Genomic DNA, 20005 nt, shown 5'->3' with positions numbered 1-20005 from the left:
TCAGTATTAGTTACAAAGAAAATAAAAGATAAAATGCAAACTAATAACTAATTTATCAAGCTAAGTGTATTCAAAGCAAAGGCTGTTCTCACCTCATGCTTTTTGCAGTCTTCACTGACTGAAAGAAAGCCTCCCAGCCAGGACCCCTCCCCCAGTTCAGTTTCTTCGATCGTTGTTGCTTCCATGAGCAGAGAGGAATGGTGATGTGTGTTGAGTGTCCTCTATTCTTATACCTTTCTCTCCTCTTTGAGGATTACCTCCAGCTGGGGTATAGGTGATAGCCAGTCTGTCACACAGGAGCCCCCAGCTGTTTCATTGCCAAAATGTCAATTTCTCATTCATACCATTCTTCCTGCCAAAGAATGGCCATTTTCCCACGCAATAGTCTATTTGATTATGCTGACACCTGTCTGAGGTGCTGACTAGCCTTCTGTCTCCGAGGAACTGGTTTGAGATGCTTTTCGAACCTTGGAACATGTTACAGCAATGATATAGCATAAAATCTCATAACTTTACATACAATGCTGCTACACTAATTGTATCAGAACAATAATGTTCAGTAGGTTATGCGTTTTCAAATGATACCTCACAAGGCATACTTTGTACAAAATTTATCATAGTCTTGTAAAAGTGGTGATCATACATGCAAAGTGTGTCACACCTGGGTCCCTTCATAATTCTGTCCTGCTTTGAATAGCTGTAAACTAAAACAATAGATACACATTGGAATTGTGCAGAAATCTGGAACTAGAAGGTAATGAATTATGACCCGGTTCAGGAAGAATGATGGCTTTGAAGTCAAATCATTCTCCTGAAAACCTTTTCTAGCAGATAATCCCCATGGGAAATTCAGTCTGCCCATTGTAGTGCATGAAGTTTTCTCACAAATGCTCATTTCCCTGTGGCTGCTTGCAGAGGTGGTGTTAATGGTTATTCCTGATAACTGTATGTAGTAACCCATGAAATGAAGATGGTTGGGGAAATATACATCAGGACACTCTTTGTTCTTTCTGTTTGTGCAGAATTTTGGATTAGATTATGATGCCTTTCAGCACATGGTGGGAGATTGTCCCCCTGACTTCCTCCAGATGACCTTCAACTGCTGTAATGTGAGTACTCTGCTCAAAGGGGAAGAGCCAAAACCAAGTGCCCTCCAAAATCCAGCACTATAGTTTAAAAAAAAAATCTAGTGCTCACTCAGCTTCCTGAGCCAGTGGGACTGGCCTGCGGAGCAACCTCTAGCAGACTGCCCGTGTGTGCTGTGGTCAAAACCAGTTGTGTTTTACTAGCATTACTAGGGTAACGAATCCCTTAGAATCCAGCCACCATAGTGCATAGACCCGCTGATTTATTAGAAATTAATTCTCTGATGTCTTTCTATAAAGGAGGACTATGTGGAGTGGAGCAATGTACAATAAGCTTTCAGCCAGCCATTGGCGTAAAACTGTAATGATACTTAGCTGTGAGGTAGCACTTTACATTTTGAAAGCACTGAAGAGACATTGACTGATGTTTAGGTTCCACTCTCCTGTTTTTACAGCTAGCAAAACTAAAGCACGGAGAGATGAAGGGCCAAATTTTCAAAAGTGACCGTTTAATACTTCTTTAATGTCTCTCTGAGTGTTCCGTGTCTGGATGTGCACACCCATGCACTCTTAATTGGAGATTTTGTCAGCAATGTCTGCAGGTCCATGCCTGCACCCTAGAGATCCTTGTGATCCGGTCTGAAGGTGTGTAGGAAGGGGCTGGACCTGCTGCCACTCCAGTTCCTTCTCAACCACCTGCAGTTTGAGACAGAGCGTTGCAGTGTCCTTACCTAGCTATGCAGTTTGCTACCACTCTATTAACCTTTGGTATTTTCTTTGTTTATAGTTATTTAATACAGTTTGTGCTTTTTTGACAGGGGTGTGTTCCCTTTCCCCATTTCACTTGTCTGATCTGGGCCTGTTTCCCTCCCTGGGCCTTGAGCTGTGGCCTTGAGTATGGGTTACACAATGACCCCAAGCCTCAAACCCTGCCAGACCTGCCATAGGATTTCCCCCCCACCCCACAGCAACAGACATTCAAGCTTCCTCTGCTGCCTGGGACAGACTCAAGTCCTGCTCAGGTTTTAGAGCAGACCTAAGAAATAAGGGGAGGGCAGATTAAAACTCCTTTGATGGAGCACTCGGAGACCGCGGGGTATCTCACAACGTTCTCTGGTACCATCTCATTAGCCAACCAACTACTGACCTCCAGTACCGATGCAGTTACAGGACCCTCTCTGGGCCCCAGTACCAACTCGACCACCAGTACTAGCACCACTTGCCCTTCTGATAGACATGGGGGTTGACACCTCATCTGATTCAGAGGTGTCTATTCAAGGTTCCTCCATTTCTAGCCTCCCTCCGTTGAGGTAAACCCTGCAGCAGGAAACTCCCAGCAAGAGATAAGAATGACAATGTTAAGATCCTGCAACCTTCCCTTAAGCCCCACTACAATGGACTTATTGGAACCCATGGGCCCCTTATGGTGTCCATTTCTATAGGGTCCTGTCTTGCAAGAGGATACACCAGGAACAACCACCAACGCTCTTAGGTCCTGCTCCACAGGAGGGTCTTAAACAGGAGCAAAAGCCAGCTGAGGAAGAAGAAACACGACCTTCCCACAGATCCTCCTCCTCTCCAGATGAGCTGTCATTCCTGCCCAACTAGCCTGTGCTGATGACTTCAAGGCCTTACACGTTCTGTTGGAGGAGATACGGGAACCCCAACAGTTCCTAATCGACAGCCTTCATGTAGCCTCAGGGCAAAATCGCCTTCCCATCAACCATGCTCTGCCGGTGTTCGTCCCTACGGTTTGGCAAACTCCAGCTTCTGTGCCTCCTGTGTGTAAATGGACTGACAAAAAGTACTACATCCCACCCAGAAGCTTGGAGTGTTTTTTTTCCTCTCACTCCACGCCCAGCTCCCTGGTTGTCAAGGCCTCCAGGCCTCTCTCAATGTTGCTGACACAGCTGCATGGTCTGTAGCTACGGCAATAATCAAATGCCGAGCTTTTCGGCTGCAGTCCTCTAGCCTCCCCGGGAGGTACAAAACACCATTGAGGACCTTCCCTTCGAGGGCCTCAGTTTATTTAGTGACATCACAGACTGGTCTCTTTGTTCTCTTAAAGACTCCCGGACAATATTAATGAGTTTTTTGGGCACCTGGGCACCTGCGACAAGCAGAAAATACCATGGATTGCAGACACCTCAACAGTCTCACTAAATCCAGTACCAGCCCATAGGACCAGCTGAACCCCCCCGGAAGAAGCCGAGGTTCACGAAGAAAGGGCTGTCTTTTGCAGCAACCTCACAGTCAGCAAAACCCTGAAAACAACTGCTTTGACCATTGGTCAAGGGTCACAAACTCTCCCACTGCAGATCCTGTGCTGCACCTATCCCCCCATCACCCTTACAGGTATTGTCTTTCCCATTTTCCACCTTTTTGGGAGCTCATCACCTTAGATAGATGGATCCTGGAGATGAGTTCTATAGGTTACTTCATCCAGTTCAGCTTCTTTCTGTCCTCCGTCCTCACCCCCGTACCTCTTCAGGGACCCTTTTCACAAGGGTCTCTTGAGGCAGGAGGTACAATCCCTCCGAATGCTAAGGGCAATCAAACCTGTTGCACTGGGCTTTGTCAGAAAAGAGTTCTGTTCTCGGTACTTCCTGGTCCCAAGGTAAAATGGAGGATGGAGACCAATTCTGGACCCCAGGACTCTGTGAACACCTTTGTTCACTTTCAGTGATTCAGAATGGTAACCCCAGCAGTGATAATTCCCTCCCTGGATCTAGGAGATTGGTTTGTCTCCCTTGCTCTTTAGGATACTTTATTGTCATATTGTCACTCACTCCTCCTCCAGATGCGTGTGACTTTTCATGGTTGGCAGGGACCACTACCAGTATAATAGCCTACTCTTTGGCCTTTCCACTGCCCCAAGGGCTGTTGCAGCCCATCTTCTCCACATAGGAATAATAATCTTTCCCTACCTGGCTGGATGGCTCCTGAAAGGTTGCTCATTTCTCAAGGTACAGACAACAGCCAGTATGGCCCTATTTCTGTTCCACTTACTGGGCTTCCTTCTCGATGCAGAAAAGTCTACCCTTACATCCACTCATCAAATAGACTTCATCAGTGCCACTCTGCTTTTCCACCACTACCAGAACATACTTGCCCAAAGACAGATTTGTCACAATGTCCAGCCTTGTTTCAACAATACCATACAGCCTGCAAACTACAGCAAGGGCTAGCCTGCAAGTCCTGGAGCACGTAGCAGCCTGTATGTTTGGGATACCCTTAGCAAGACTACGCTCTGTGTTTTCAAGCCTGGCTGAGAAGCATCAGTGTCGCCAACAAGCACAGTCTAGCCAAGTGGGTGCCCGTACTTCAGAGGGTCCTTAATTCCCTAAATTGGTGGAAAGGCCACAAAAAGGTGTTTGTGGGAGTTCCATTTTTTCAGCCTCTGCTCACAAGGATCATCACTACAGACTCCTCCCTGATAGACTGGGGTGCACACTCCCAAAATGTCACAGCTCAGAGCAAATGGACCCCTCATTGGGAGTGTGCATTACATCGCCTCAGGTGGAGATCCTTCATATCAACATATTAGAGTTCAGAGCTGTTTGTTACACTTGCCAGCATTCCCACCCCACATCTGGGGCCATCTGATCAGAATATTGATGGACAGTAGAGCAGCAATGTATTATATCAACTGACAATGAGGAGCAAGGTTCCAGTCTTTATTCACTGAATTGCTAAAATGATGGAACTGGTGCTTATCACACCATATACGGATCTCAGCAGTTTATCTACCAGGAGCACAGAACACAATGGCGGGTTTCCCTATTGACCATGAGTGGGAGCTGAACAACAAGGTATTCTGAGAGATGTCTTACCTAGGGTCATCCAGAGAGAATCTCTTTTTGTGATGCCATCCAGTGCAAACAAGGGGAGTGTGTTTCCACAACTTGACTGGAGATGCTCTAGTCATCCCTTGACCTGGCATATTGCTATATGCTTATCCCCTGATGCCTTTCCTGCTCAAGGTCCTAAACAAATGAAACCAGAAAAATGAGTAACCTGCCTTCACCATGACAGTGCTAAGAGGATGGTATAGTTTCCAGAGCTGATTCGCATATGTCTGTCTGTCTAATCTCTTCTCCACCTTCCCCTGACAGCGAATCTCCTTGTCCAGGAGTCGGGACCCACCCCCTCTTCACTTCTATAGCACAGAGTCATCTTGTAGCCATGCCTTGAACAAGTCTGCTCCCCAGAGCCACAAACAGTGTTGCTTAATGATAGAAAACCCTTGACAAGACAAACTTACCTCCAGAAGTGGAAACGCTTCCAGACTTGGTGCAGCCAGCAGTCTATATCTCTGCTCGAGTCCTGACACACGTTCTGGATTACCTGCTGAACTTAAAAACCAAGGCTCATTGCTGAACTCCATTAAGGTTCATCTAGCTGCCATCACAACTTTTCATCCCTTCCCCCATCCCTTCATATGTCCCTTAAAACCTCGTTCTTCACAGCCATCATCTCAGCCAGGAGAGAGGGGAGCTTGGAGCCTTAATGGCTGATCTACTAGTGTTCTCTTGTGGTAAGGTGACACTTCGCCCACACCTTCACTTCCTACCTAAAAGTTCTTCAGACTTCCACATTAATCAGGAGATTCACATACTGGCGTTTTTAAGAAATCCGCCTCCATACGCCGGACGAAAACAGAGCTCTTGCCTTTTACCTAGATGGGACTAGGCCCTTTAGAGATTCACCTAGAAGGAATGAAAGGACAGGCGATTTCCACCCAAAGACTGTCCAGTTGGGTTGCAGGATGCATCTTAATTATGAAGCCAGGTGGGGAGAGGGAGGGTTGTGTCCCCAGCCCCATACTTGTTCCACCAGGACTCAATCTACATCTGTAGCCCTACTGAAAAATATATCCGTCTCAGACATCTGCAGGGCAGCCACCTGGTCTTTGGTGCACATGTTTTCCCACCACTATGCTCTTGTGCCTTCTTCGAGAGCTGACGCAGCTTTCGGGGACACTGTTCTACAGTCCCTACTCAGTCCATCTCCTTGGCACCCTCCTTTGTAACTGAGGTACTGCTCAGGAATCTCCTGATGCGGAGCGTCCATAGGGACACTGCTCAAAGATGAAGAGGAGGTTTCTTACCTTGTACAGGAACTGGAGTGCTATGAGATGGGCATCCCTATGGGTGCTGCACTACCCACCCTCTGCCTTGGAGTCTTTTGCTGGATTTTCATGGTTTAGAAGGAACTAGAGTGGCAGCAGGTCTGACCCTTCCCTACATACCCCTGTACCGGCGCACAAGGGTGTCTAGGGTGCAGGTGTGGACCCACAGACTTTGCTGATGAATATCTCTGATCAAGAGTGCCCAGGCATGCATACATTCTGACATGGAGCACCCTAGAGGGACACACATTGAACTCCAGTTACTGTAGAAGGTAAGTAACCCCTCCTTGTGGCTGTCTCGCTTATTGGGTGGCCAGCTTACCGTTTCTTTTAGGCGTGATTTTGAGGAACCTGAGCACCTGAATGAATTCAGTTGGAAATGTGGGCCCTCTGCTGCTTTGATAATCCGATCCAACAGCGTCAAGCTGCACAGAGCCAAAAGCCACCTGGTCTAGAGGAAGGGGGGGAGGGGAGGCAGGAACACCCAGGTTCTGTTCTTGATGCTGCTAGTGACTTTTCCCTATGACCACGGGGAAGTCACTGCACCGCTCTGCCTTGATTTCTCCATTAATTCAGTGAAGAGAACACTTCGCTGGGGTGTTGAGGATCGATGAATGTTTATTAGGTGCTTTGAACATTTGAAGTATTCTATCTAGTGAGTGCTAAATAGCTTTATTCGAGCTAGGGTTAAAATGTGAGCGTTCCCAGGGCCAGGCTCAGTCAGTCAGACCCTGGGGCATGATTGAAAGCCGCTTCCCAGCACTAGATGCTTTTCTCTGAGAGCGTAAATGACTTTTATATTCTCATATAAGGCTTAGGTTTATTTACAGAAGGAGAATTGTTACTTATCGGCTCGCACCAAATGCGCTTCCCAATTAAACGTTCCTTCTCGGAGTGCGACTGTGGGCCCAAAAGCAGCACCAGGAAATAAATTGAAACAATTGCCCCACCGATTTAACCATTAACAAAATTCCTTTCACTGTAGGACATATTGTAATTCATTCAACAAATACACATGGCGAAAAGGAACCCAGATAAGGTTTCCTTGAATCTTTACACGCTCTTTGTGCTTTGCTAGTAAGCAATCTTGCTCGTATACCTCAAGGTCTGCGCGGAGGGTGGAAGCAATCATATGTCATGTTCTGATTATTTCACAAGTCAGCAAACAGTAATGGAAACTGTGTGGCTCAGCATAATTAGCTGCACCATAAATATGCAGAGACCTGGTGTTTCCTGCAGCAAGTGACAACGTTTAAGGCTGCCTAGGGAGAGCAGTAAAAACAGAAATACAAGTTCAGTGCATAAAAAAAACTTCTGTAATTCACCGTTATGGTTGAATTTAAACATGGCCAAGCCAGGAAATCCAAAATCAAAGTCCCCACTGCAGCTATAAGTCACACGGCATGCAAACTTACAAATGAAACCATGTATGTTCATTCCAAAAGTCCTGTGGGTATAAGGTGGGCTGTGGGATCTATGGTCTTGAGGGCTGAATCCTCCGCTGCACCAGAGCAGATTTGGAGTAGCTGAGGAGGGAAGAGGCAAAGGTGTCTCTAAGCTACCTTTCTCTACCCCTCACAGATCCTGGCCTAAGAGCCGTTCTAATTTCTTACAGCTTGCAGTGGTCCCCGGGGTCCATTACATGGATAAGGATTGCCAAAGCAGTGTGCTCTGGTGCCACCCCTTCCCACTCTCTGTAGCATGGAGAGAGATTAGAGCTGGCTATGCTGGCTTTACGCCACCCAGATAGTCTCCTATGTCGGAAATACCCAGCTGCCCTTTTGTGCCATTTAAATGGGGGCTGAGGATTTGGTCATGTATTCTTTATTGTTGTATGTCTGAATTCTCCGCCATAGAATTGCATCCCTGGCCAGTGGTTTTAGTTTTCGTCAGTCGATTCCATCTCCTAGGAACTGCAGGGCAGTTTCAGGGAAGCCTTGTACAAAGCATTGCTGCCTCCTGAGCATTGTGTTGCGGGTGGGATCGGTCTGAGGCGATCTGTACTGCAAGGACTCTGATTTTGGAGTCGGGAATTTCTTCTGTTTGCCTCTAGCTGATGGTCTTCCTTGTGTTTCTAGCTTTGCATTTAAGTTAATTTATATCTGCAGAATTAAACCGTTTTACGTAGAGCAGCTTAACACACAACCTGTGCTAAGGCCCAGGATCTAGTAGGCAACGCCCGTCTTGAGTAGCCACTTGAAAGGGTCACCATGGTTTCCCATTAAGCTCGTTTTAACCTTTACCTAGAGACCTATTTCCACTAGGCAACAGATGTTCGCTGACTCAGTGGTGGTCCTGTAAGATGCTTTTCACAGTGTATTGGCTTTATCTACCTATATACAGTCTCTCGCTTCTTGTCTGCTGCAGGAATTCTGTAGTAGAGATCCAGGACCAACATACTGGGCACTATGTGGAAACGAACAAGGGCAAAGTGGAAAGCAATAATATTTAAAGGTGTCGGATTCTTGTCTAATCAGCTAGGCTGTCCGGGCGGCGTTTCAGAACGGCCGCTAGTAGTTCAAGGAAAAATTTAAAAACTTTTAAAATAGTGACATGCCTACGCAGGAGCAAACAGCTCTGAGTATAATTTGCACTGATCCCGGCATCCTTTGAAACTGGATGGCTATGTAATCCTTCAGAAGTTACTGGGATCCAGAAATGTGATCCTGGCACTATGAACGCCCCCATACAAATAGGAACATTGCACTCCCCCTTAAGGAGTTTGTTTAGGCTCCTGACCATGTCCACTACATAAGAAGCCTGAGGCTTGATAGTTAATTGTGAAGTCTTCCGTACAGCTAGGCTTAGATTTACTAATGGCCATAGGCTGTGATACGTACTTGCTGTTTTACCCCCACTTACTGTCACGAAGTTTGCACTGGGCGTGGAATTATGTTCCACTTCCTAACAGCCCCCACCAAATAATCGGAATTTACTAAATTCCTGAAAATTGTCCCTTCATCTACACAGCTCTGTAGAGAGGATGTCTTGGCGGAGATTACTTGATTTATTTGGCTTTTGCATACATTCACAGATGGACCCAAAATTACGTCCTTCATTTGCCGACATCGTCAAAACACTGGAGGAGATTTTAAACCGCCTGAGAAATGAGGAGTCTGAAAGAGAGAGGAAGTTGCCGAATCTGGATGGCCCAGAGAGAAAACCGATCTCGATTTCCAAAGGTGTGAGTGAGGGGGGTGCATTTCTGCAATGGCTCTTAGAGATGACTGTAGTGAAGATAAAGTGCTTCATGTCACAAGGGACAGTTCCTTCTACCCACTTCCTGCGAAAAATGTAAAAACAGAAGTAAGATTTAAGACTTTTTTATTTTCTCCCAGTTCCTTTAATGAGCTCCATCTTGAGCAGTGTGCTGGAAAAACCTTGCTTCAGTATCTGATCGTAAAGGGAATACAGGCGCTCCCGCTCTGAGACGGACGGATAGTCTACCTAGACCAACAATGTCTGTCTGTCGCTCGGGTATTACAAGCACCTGACAACGAAGTGCTGACATGGCCCATGTAGAGGAAGAGGCTACCCCTGACAGGCACCTTTAATCACAATGACCTCTCTATCTCCTGCCACAGTACCACACATTCCTTGCAGGCCCTGTTTTATAGAGAACAACTTCAGACCAAAGTTATTGGCCCTTCTTGTACGTTTCCTTCCTTCTGTAAAGCCGGATGCCTTAGTACCACGGGTCAAACTGTACACAGGCCTCTGAGGGAAAGGATATTTTTTAGAGACCTCTATAACCAGTCAAAAAGCTGTAACTCCTACTGTTGCAGTTTTAAGCTCTCAAATCGTGCAAGTAGCTAGAGCTACAAATAAGTGTTGTAAAGCAGTGAGAGGGTTCCAGGGCCTCACAAGTTGCTGAGGGGTTTGGGCTGGCAGAATGAATCCTGGTAGAATTGGATTTGGAGGTAGACAGTTGTGCATGATAAATGCAATTTTTCATGTCCTGTCAGTGTGACACATGGTTTATCCCCACCACATCCTGATATAAATATAGTTCTCTGGTGTATGTACATGTAGCATTTGTGCAGGGCTTTGGGATCCTTCAGGATAAAGGGCACAGTAGATACAAGATTTTTATCTCTTGCCTAGAAATGCTGTGAGCTCTGGAGAAAAGACTAAAACCGAAACCCAATGGTGGAATGTTTGGTGGCCTGGAGTGATTTCCTGTGCAGCGCCTTAGTGCCACCTAGTGTGCGGAGGGATAGGAGCTATTGTTGCAGGATAGTGAGAAGTCTGACTAGTTTGCAGCTTTTATAGAGTTGGCTTTTGGGGTTGAAACCCAATAGTTCACTTTTAAAAATCAAAAAGTTCTACATTGCAAACAAAAGAGGGTGTGTACCAGTGGGGTGCTGGCTAGGGGGAAAGCATGTGCCATGGGAAGCTCCCCTTCTTACACTTTTTCTTACTCCCTCCATCCCCAGCAGCTCTCAAGTTCCCATAGTGATAGGGAGCTCTTACACAGTATTCTTTAACTGACCTCTTTCACTCTGGGCCAGTCATGTCCTTCAGAGCACAATCTAAACTGTAACAGGGTCTGAAGGAAAAGTAGGTATCTATATGCATCTATCCCGCAAACAAAAATCCTGAGAAGAAAATATTTCACTTCCCACCTAATCGGTCAGCATTGCCCTGTGGTAGCTGAGGGGCACTTCCAGAGGCACCAAGCGCAGAGAGGCTCCAACTCCAATTGAAAGTCAGTAGTAGTTAGGTGCTAACTCTCAGGAGAGCCTTCTTAAAAAAATTTCCTCCTGAATAATTATGAATATCTTTTTCCACCCTGTTCTAATGATGCAGCTTTTATTACATGGATTTAAACAGTGTTTATAACCTCTTGTTACAAAGTCAAACTACTGTCTCCCTAGTTTCTGCACTGGATAATGTACTGTGTGAAGGCTCATATGGAATTTAATCTCTCCACTTCCAGAGGGAAGTATTGATTTTTTTTTTTTTTTTTTTTTTTTTTGCCTTCACCTTTCACAGCACGGGGGTGTCTTAAGCTTTTAGTGAAAACCTCACTCTCAGCGTTTTTGTGTTAGTGTTTTGTGCTCTAGCTTTTTTTAATGGTAAGTTTCCTCAACAGATCCTGCACTTGAGTTAGTTCTGCTAGTATATGGGACACAAAAGAGGCTAGAAAAAGAAAACAGCTACTAACTATTCCCTTCAAAAGATCTGTCCATTGGCCTGTCAATTTACTGACATGGGACTTGACGCACCACTCAGAATGTAGGGTTTGTATAATCATTCATATCAAAGTTTGTAAAACGACTATCTCCTTTGGGTTTTCACTTCCCTGCTGTATTGTAAAACCCAAACTAGCATTGCTCCTAGGGTGGACAGATTTGACCATAAAATAATAGTTAAACTGACCAGTCTGAGTGAAATGAAGAAAGTAAAACTGCACCAATGGTGAAAAGCGAATTCTAACTTCAGAATTACTTCAGTCTGAATAGTTTAAGAGGTTAGTAGCGCAGGGAAGCACTACTTTTAAATGATTATTTCAGTTGTCCTTTTTAAATTTAAAAAAAAAAGTCGCAAAAGGATACGGCTCCATTTTAGGATGCTAGATGTGTATCGCTCTGCATTCAGCATGCGCTGCACTTAGGAATGACGGGCACAAAACTTTCCAACCTTCCTTGCCCGCAGGGATCCCATGCAGGGACTCACAGATAACCCAAGAGCGTGTGTTAGCGGAGGATGCTCCTTGTAAGAGAGCATCATTTATAAGTCAGGAATCTCCCCCTTCCTTGTAAGGTTGTGACCCAGCTGGAGTGATCCAGGCCACCAGCATGCCTGGCCACAAAGCTAAAGGTGTTTCTCTTCTCCTATCCAGGGCTGATTGAAAAAGGACAAGGAATAAAGCGATTGAGTTCACTGGATGACAAGATCCCGCCCAAGTCACCCCGCCCACGCCGCAATATCTTGCTGTCACGCAGTCAGTCGGATATCTTCTCCCGCAAGCCTTCCCGGAAGATCAATGTACAGGACCCCTACTACACACCAAGCAAGGGGGCAGCACGGAAAGTCAACCCCTTCAATGCCAGGGAAGACCTGAAGGGGGGGAAGATCAAATTTTTTGACATGCCAAGCAAGTCTGTGATCTCCCTTGTGTTTGACTTGCACTCCCCAGAGGCAGAGGACTGCCTGAAGGCTAGCCAGCTCCTGTCCAGGCAGGCTTATAGCACGGACTGGCAGGAATTTTCCTTCTCCCCTGGGAGGCGGTGCAGATCTCTCCCAGTCTCTCCCGAACTTCTGCATAAAGATTATGTCCCTTTTGGGGGTCTGTCTTCAACGGTCAGTAGGTGCGACTCGACCCAGCTAGGGGCTGAGATGCGGCAAAAACTCCTGAGCAGCAGTAAGTATGGAGTATCAGAAATCCCTCCCTTTCAGGTCAGATCTCACAGGCAGGACTCTCCTTCGGTGCCAGAGCAAGAGGAGGACATGGACTACTCTGATGGGCCAGAGTCCCAGGAGGAAAATGGATTCTGTCCTGTTAAGAACACAAGAGAGGATCCAGGATATAACCAGTTGCTAATGCAGGCTCAGCCCGAGTCCCTAAGATACAAGGGGCGCTCAGCCCAGAATTCAGTCAACTCTGAGGACGGCAGCTCCTTGAGAGTGTTTGCGAGCTGTGCCTCCTCTGAAGACATGGAGGTGGAAGATGAGATCCGCAAGAACTTGCTGCCAGAGGCTTCCAAGCCTCCATTCAGTGTTAACCCCTCTGTGGAGCTTGGCAGAGACACGTTGTCATTTGAAGTCCTGGATATGGACAGCTCTGCCCCACTTTCACTGGCACCTCCTAATATGTCAGCGTCTGGCAGCACACAGTCAAAATGTGACATTTAAGGAGAGGGCTTAAAACCCAGATACATTCTTGTGGGAACACACGGTCCCCATTCACTTAGTTTTTAACTTTTTCCGGTAGTGCTAAGTCTTGGCTATTTCAGTGGATCATAGAAACCGGCCATCAAACAGGAGGCTGCAAAGCGCATCTGAAGAGACAGTATTTTTTTATTTTATTTTTAAATGTGTACATCGTCCCTTAGCTCACTACAAGAGGCAACTACTGCAACCAGCATCGGGTAGGATGCCCACCTGGGGTCCCATCATCATTGCAGGGCTATATGCAGCAGGAGCTTGGTAGTGTGCAAGTGATTTGAACCCCAGCCCTGCATCTTTCACTTGAGCGCTCGGTCTACCTGGTGCATGTGAATTCAGTTGGGAGCCTTGTCTGATAGGCTCTCTCTTGGACAGTGCCAGGCAGATACAGATGCCGTCAGATCTCTAACAGGATCTGCAGGCTCACACCACACTCTGGAACAAACTGATTTCAAAAGCAAGGAAAACACAAATCTTCTGCCTGTAGCCGTCTGAACACTTAGCAGCACGCCACGTACCTGCTGAGTAACAGGAGGAAACCATTCTCTTGTATGCTTCTTGTTCCCTGGGATTCAGTTTCTGATACAGTGATCTGTTAGTCCCAGTGAAACAGGCTGGCTTGACAGCCTTGGAGACTGCAGACCCGTGTGCATCCCTACAGATACAGCACAGGACACAACACTTTAGGTTCCCCCCCATACACGCAGCCGTCTGTGTATCTAACCTGCCACCGAGGGAGATTACTGTTGGGTTGCAAGAGGGGTAGCTCAGGCACATTCATTCACTGGCCTCTTGTGAAACCATAAATAAAAGCTGTGTGTTGTGGACATTTGTCCATGAGGAACTGAATTGACACCATGAACTCTTTCCACATCCACCCACCAAACAGCATTCTGGGAACAACTCACTACTGACCGTGGCCAGGCTTGAATCAGTGACCCAGAGACCAAAGGGTCCTTGTCCAGTCCTGTGAGACATCCCATTCCTCCTCATGTGGGGCCGTTGTCACTGCAATAAGTCTGTCCCTATTTACAGCAAGCAGCTTGCTTAATAAGTTTGTCAGAGAATAAAAACCCACAGTGCGATGGAAGTTGACAGCAAAGCTTTCAGCTGTGTGCCTGCAAATCTAAAGAAACCTTTCACTGAGACGGGGATTAGGACAGACTCACGAGAAAGGCTCTCGGCTTGTTAGAGACACTGAAGAAAATCAATTTCTCCCCCTAAATTCCATGTTCTGTATTGCTTTGGCAAAAAGAAAATAACGGGCACATGTATCTCCATTTGCTTCTGCCTTCAGCAACCGTCCGAGTGCAGTTTTCTTTTTCCACCAGAACGTAAATTTGAAAGAAACAATAGTGTGTTTAAAGCCAGCCAGTGCGGGCACATTTGTGTGTGTCTGAGAGTCAGGTGCTAGCCGTGCGGTAGATATACATGGAAAGCTTGTCCAGTGGTTATATTTGCACAGCTTCCTATATGGTCCTTTCACCTGCACTTCCCCAGATAAGAATGTGTGAGGTTTTGTCTGCATTAGCATTCCTGGTTCTCACCGGGCCGCATAGCAGCTTCTCTGTAAGACTGACATTCACAACAGCCCCTCTGTATCACTTAATGGCCCCTGGTACTGGAGTGAATTTCTCCCCAAGTACTAACTTGGAAACTCGTGTTTCAGCGCTGCAGCCTTGGGAGGACTCAGCACTGATGATGGGAGAGGAAATATAAAGCAACAGTGTCCCTTGATGGAAATGAGGTTATTCCTCTGCTTGTCTCACCCCAGAGAAATAGAGGATGAGGAAGAAGGGGTTTTTAGAGACCAGCTAGGAAGGTTGTTTGAGAACGAGGGATGCAACCTGGGTTTGTGGGGTGGTAAATTGTCTCCTGGGCCATGGATTACTTAAGATTTCCTCTCTCTAAGTGCTTGCGTGAAAGTGGCCAGCTGCATTGCCCCTTCTCATTGACTGTGAAGAATTAAATAGGAATCCCTGGGCCTCCTTTAATTCCTTAGCATAGGTCTTGCCAATGGGACAGGTCTTGGTAGCTTGAAAGAAAAAATGAGATTGTCTAACCCTTCTTTGCTCTTGCACTCCCCCTCCGTCACAAAGGTGCTGATTTCTAGAGCAATCCTTTTTTTCCTTCTCTGGTAGTTTTTCTGTCTTGTGTATCCTCTCTGGGCGGTTGGGAGGCTACAGAGTATAGAGCTTCTTGGCTGGCAGGTGCTACCCACATACATGCAGTTTCTGTTCAAGGCTGAGAAACTATCAATCTAATCAAAGTAACAATCATCCAGTTGATGCTTGTTTTACAAGTGTAGCCTTTCGCAAAGGAAACCATCCTCGCCAGCTGCTATTTTGTCACCAGGCAGGGTTAGGATTGTGACTTCAGGCAAATGAGCAATAACAAGAAGTGTTTCTATCTGGAAGCATCACTGGGCTGCCGGGAATCTAACCCGCATCCTACTTCTGCCTTCAGTCCCACTGCAAAGACTGAGTAAAGAACTGCGCCTCCTTGTTTGTTCCTAGATCTTAAAACGATGATGCTGTTGCACCAGCATGTCACTGGGGATGCCTGTTGCACTGGAAGTTCTGCTTTCACCTCTTCTGTTAAACCTGACTGTGAAGCTCTTGTGGTGACAGGCATGGGGGACATCCATGGCTCCAGTCCGACTGACCTCTCCTGCCCTGGGTGAATTGTTTCCTTGCTTCAGTATCTTTTAAAATCTGTGTTCCCCAGCCGTTTTATAAACGCCATAGCTAAAATAATTTTGGGGGGGGGCCCCCGCGGAGTATTCCATTGTTTAAACAGAAAGCCAGCTGCGTTGTGTAGGGCACGGCCCTGTTGTTTCCAGCCCGTGGTGCCGAGTTGGAGATGGGTCACAGAGATGGAAATGCCAAGGAATGGTGAAGGACTGTTCGCATGATGTCTTTCCCAAGTACCAGGTTATGTGGTGGGAGTGGCACATGTTTGTAAGTCTGGTTTTTCAATTGGTAAGTCTCAGAAAACCAAGACTTTCTGCGGTCTGATTTGGTTAACACTAACCGTAAACTGTCCATCTGGCCACGCAGAGCCAGGCTAGACTAGACTGGTTAGATGGAGCTTGGTCGCTTGTCCCTCCACAGATGCTGTTGTCCTACACGGTGTAGTCAGTAGCCCATACTGTGAGGCAGCTTCTCCCAGCTATTGATGACCATTAATACAAACTGCTAAAAATGAGTTCAGGCAAACCACTCATTTCACAGTAATGCGATGAAAAGTTGTTTTGTTCCGACTGAATTTTATCATGTTTTTGACTTTCTAATGGACGCAATTCTGGCTTTTTAAACTATTTCTAGACACTGCTACGTCTCCTGAAGAAATCTCCCCTAAATTCACTTCAGCTCTTTCTATGTTGGATTCATTTAAATGTCTGTTATAAGCTATTTTGTAGTTGTTGCTGATTGGTGACATACAAGTAAGAGAGCACATGTGGTAAATTGCTGCCCCTGAACAGAAGCAGATGCGGGGCAAAGGGCTACAATAGGTTTATTCTACTTTGTTGAAAGGTGTTGCTGTACAGAACGTTTCTTGCCAGTACAACTAAAGACACTTGAATAATTCCTGTTTGCACTTAATGCTATTGTTATACTGCATGTCACTACATTTCTATGCAAAAACAAATAACCTTTTTGGGCAGGTGGATATTTGATTAAATAAGTTTAAAGATCTTTGCAAGATGATCTATTTTCATATTTATGAAGGAGTTTTATGTCTTAATATTTTGCAGTCTGTAAATAGCTAAACTTGTAATTAAAGGCTTAGGAAGAAGTTTGTAGCCTGTGTACAATAGTAAGTTAACACTGCCAGAAAAAAATCTTTGCAAAACAAGTTTTTTCTAATATTGTGGATATTTATGAATATGTAAAGAAAGCAAATCGTGTTTTTATGTTGATTGATCTTCTGACTTTGATGTTTTTTGAACTATGGAAATGGTGTATGTTTTATTGGAACTGCAATAAGAAGTAACCAAAGATGAATCTAGTTAAATATTTTCATAATTTTTTTTCTTGGTCAGTTTTGTAAACTGTTTCCCAACTTGCTTTCAAAATAAAAATAAAACAAAATGATTATTCCTGTGGTCAAAAGGACAAAAGTGGAAAAACTGATTATCCCACAAGCTCATTAAAGTGTTCACAGTTCCTAGTTATGAAATAAACATTTGGTTTCATACAGCACCTTTATAAAGTGCGGAGTTACATGCAGTGGTACCAGAAAAAAAAAAAGCCTCACACATGCATCCTCTGCAGGGCAATCTTGGCATCCAGGTTACTTATCCGTTGTCTCTTCCCAAAGTGTCTTAGGCTGCTCAGCGCCTGGAAACTGACTGCCCCACAGCACCAGCAGCCTACCTTGTTCTTTGGCAGACAGTGACTGATGTTGCAAAAGGATAGAAAACCAGAAGCCTGTATGGTACTGTAGAGAGACTAAATGAGACAAGGGCCTAGATCCTCAAAGGTATTTAAAAGCATCTAACGCCCATTGATTTCGGTGAGAGTTGGCTCATCTCCTCAAAGGCACTTAACTCTCTGAAATCAATGGGAGTTGGATGCTTAAATACCCCTGAGGATCTGAGCCAAGGTCCCTACCCTGAAGAACTGATCTAAAATAGAAATAAGACCCCTAGACTGCAGTAAAGCCAGGTAAGGGATGTTCACTGTCTTGAGTGTTTTGCGTATGTACACTTGGGGTTGTGATCATTGAGTTGATGTTTTAGTGAAGTTGGACATGTCTGTGTGCATATTTGTTTGTTTTTCCTAAAGTTAATTAAGTATTTTAGGAAAAATTGTCAGCGCGGCCACCAGCAAGAGTTGGTGGCTGCACTCTGAAGCCACCAAAACATTTGTTGAGAGAACCCCTGGGCTAGATGCCTTTGCAGGTAATAGTGTTGTAATACAACACAGTGTGAGTGTATTTGATTTGGTACCATATGACATTTTGATTTTTAAAAAGCGATATAAAATTAATATAGCATACATTCAGTAGTTAAAAGATGGCTGATAGGTCTCAAAATGGAACTGTAAATGATTAATTACAATCAAATAGGTGTGTTTCTAGTGGGTTCCTGCAGTGATCAGGTTTTGGCCCAATGCTATGTCATATTTTTATTAAAGAAAACATAAAATCGTCACTGAAAGTTTGCGGATGACACAAAAACAGGGGCAGGAAGCAGTAAATAACGAAGAGGACAGGTCACTTGCACAGTGATCTGGAGTGCTTGGTAAGCTGAGTGCAAGCAAACAATATGCATTTTAATATGGCTAAACGTTACAGGATGGGGGATTCTCTCTTGGGAAGTAGTGACTCTGATTTGGGGATGGATAATCAGCCGAACACGAGCTCCCAGTGAGATGCTGTGAACAAAGAGCTGATGCGATCCTCGGATGCATAAACAGGAACGTTAAGTAGGAGGAGAGAGGTTATTTTATCTCTGTATTTGGCACTGGTGTGACTGCTGCTGGAATTGTGTACACAGTTCTGGTGTCTACAATTCAAGAAGACTGATCAACTGGAGAGGGGTCAGAGAAGACCCACAAGAATGATGAAAGGATTAGAAAGCCTGCCTTACGGTGATAAACTAAATAGAGTAACTCTTTGAGACTAACCAAGAAAAGGTTGATGATTGCCTTGATTACAGTCTATAGGTACCTAGAGGGGAAACAACTATATAATGAGTTCTTCAATCTGGCAGAGAAAGGTATAACAATCCAATGGCTGGAAATTCAAGCTAGACTAAGTCAGATTGGAAGTAAAGTGTAATTTAAGAGTGAGTAATTACCCTTGGAACAATTTACCACTGGCCATTTTTAAATCCAGACTGGATGGTTTTCTCAAAGCTCTGCTCTAGGAGTTATTTTGGGGCCGTTCTGTGGCCTGTGTGGTACAAGAGGTCAGACTAAATGATCACAATGGTCCCTTCCAACCTTAGAATCGCTGAATCCTGCTAGAGAGAGAGATGGAGAAGCCTGCTGTTACGTAGGGGTTGCCCACAACTTGGCTGCTTCAAAAATCATTCCTTCCTGCTGAACTGTATCAGGCTCTTGCTGTATTTGGTTACTCTTGGTGTCCACTGGCCTTGAGTCAGTATCGTCCCCGTTTCCTACAACAGTCTTCTGCTGCTGGAGCACAGCGGGGAACTTCCAAGAAATGAAATTCAAAACCAAATGAAAAATTGGCTAAACTGGTGGGAATAAGAGTGAAGGAAAGATGGTAGGACAAGAACAGAGACCTACTCTAGTTATAATCAGCAAGGAAGAGAGCAAGCTGGCTTTGTGCTATGCTATGGATGTACACCCCTTTCTAGACATGGATGAGGGCCTTTTCCCAGCAGGCCCTTTCTGGGAAGTGCAGCATGGTCTAGTAGGTGAGACTGAAATACTTTTAAGTTCTATTAGTAGTTACACTGGGAAAATAAGAGGCGTAGCAGAGTTGCTGTTCTGCTTTACTTAACATTGAGTGTCACTTTCTGTTTAAAGCGCAACTATTCAAGTGCTCTAAAAGCCACACGTTATTCATAGACTTTAAGGTCAGAAAGGGCCACAGACCTTCACCCACTCACTCCTAACCTCTGGCTGAGCTACTGAAGTCCTCAAATCTTGATTTAAAGACTTCAAGTTAGAGAATCCACCATTTACACTAGTTTAAACCTGCAAGTGACCCGTGCCACACGCTGCAGAGGAAGGTGAAAACCCCCCAGGGTCTCGGCCAGTCTGACCCCGGGTAAAATTCCTTCCAAACCCCAAACATAGCGATCAGTTAGACCAGGGGTCTCAAACTCAATTTACCTTAGGGCCAGTCCCAGTCATCAAATCCTCCCAGCGGGCCAATAATGTCACTGAAGATGGTATTCAGAAAAGAAAATGTTTATATT

General features: G+C 45.4%; 1 protein-coding gene across 5 annotated transcripts in view; it reads left to right on the top strand.

The window, feature by feature from the left end:
• TESK2 (testis associated actin remodelling kinase 2) overlaps positions 1–17201 on the top strand; it is a 108502-nt gene extending 91301 nt beyond the window's left edge. For all 5 annotated transcript variants that reach the window (XM_005303018.5, XM_042845045.2, XM_065553719.1 and 2 more), the window contains 3 exons: positions 1023–1109; positions 9251–9398; positions 12062–17201. In XM_005303018.5, the coding sequence (XP_005303075.1) occupies positions 1023–1109; positions 9251–9398; positions 12062–13074 (1248 nt within the window). In that variant the 3' untranslated portion in view covers positions 13075–17201. The remainder of the gene's footprint in view (positions 1–1022; positions 1110–9250; positions 9399–12061) is intronic.
• Positions 17202–20005: the final 2804 nt, after the last annotated feature.

The sequence above is a fragment of the Chrysemys picta genome, chromosome 8 (genome assembly GCF_011386835.1).
Source record: "Chrysemys picta bellii isolate R12L10 chromosome 8, ASM1138683v2, whole genome shotgun sequence".
NCBI lineage: Eukaryota > Metazoa > Chordata > Testudines > Emydidae > Chrysemys > Chrysemys picta.
The sequence above is the reverse complement of the archived record's forward strand: the minus strand, read 5'-3'. Positions and strand labels throughout refer to the sequence as shown.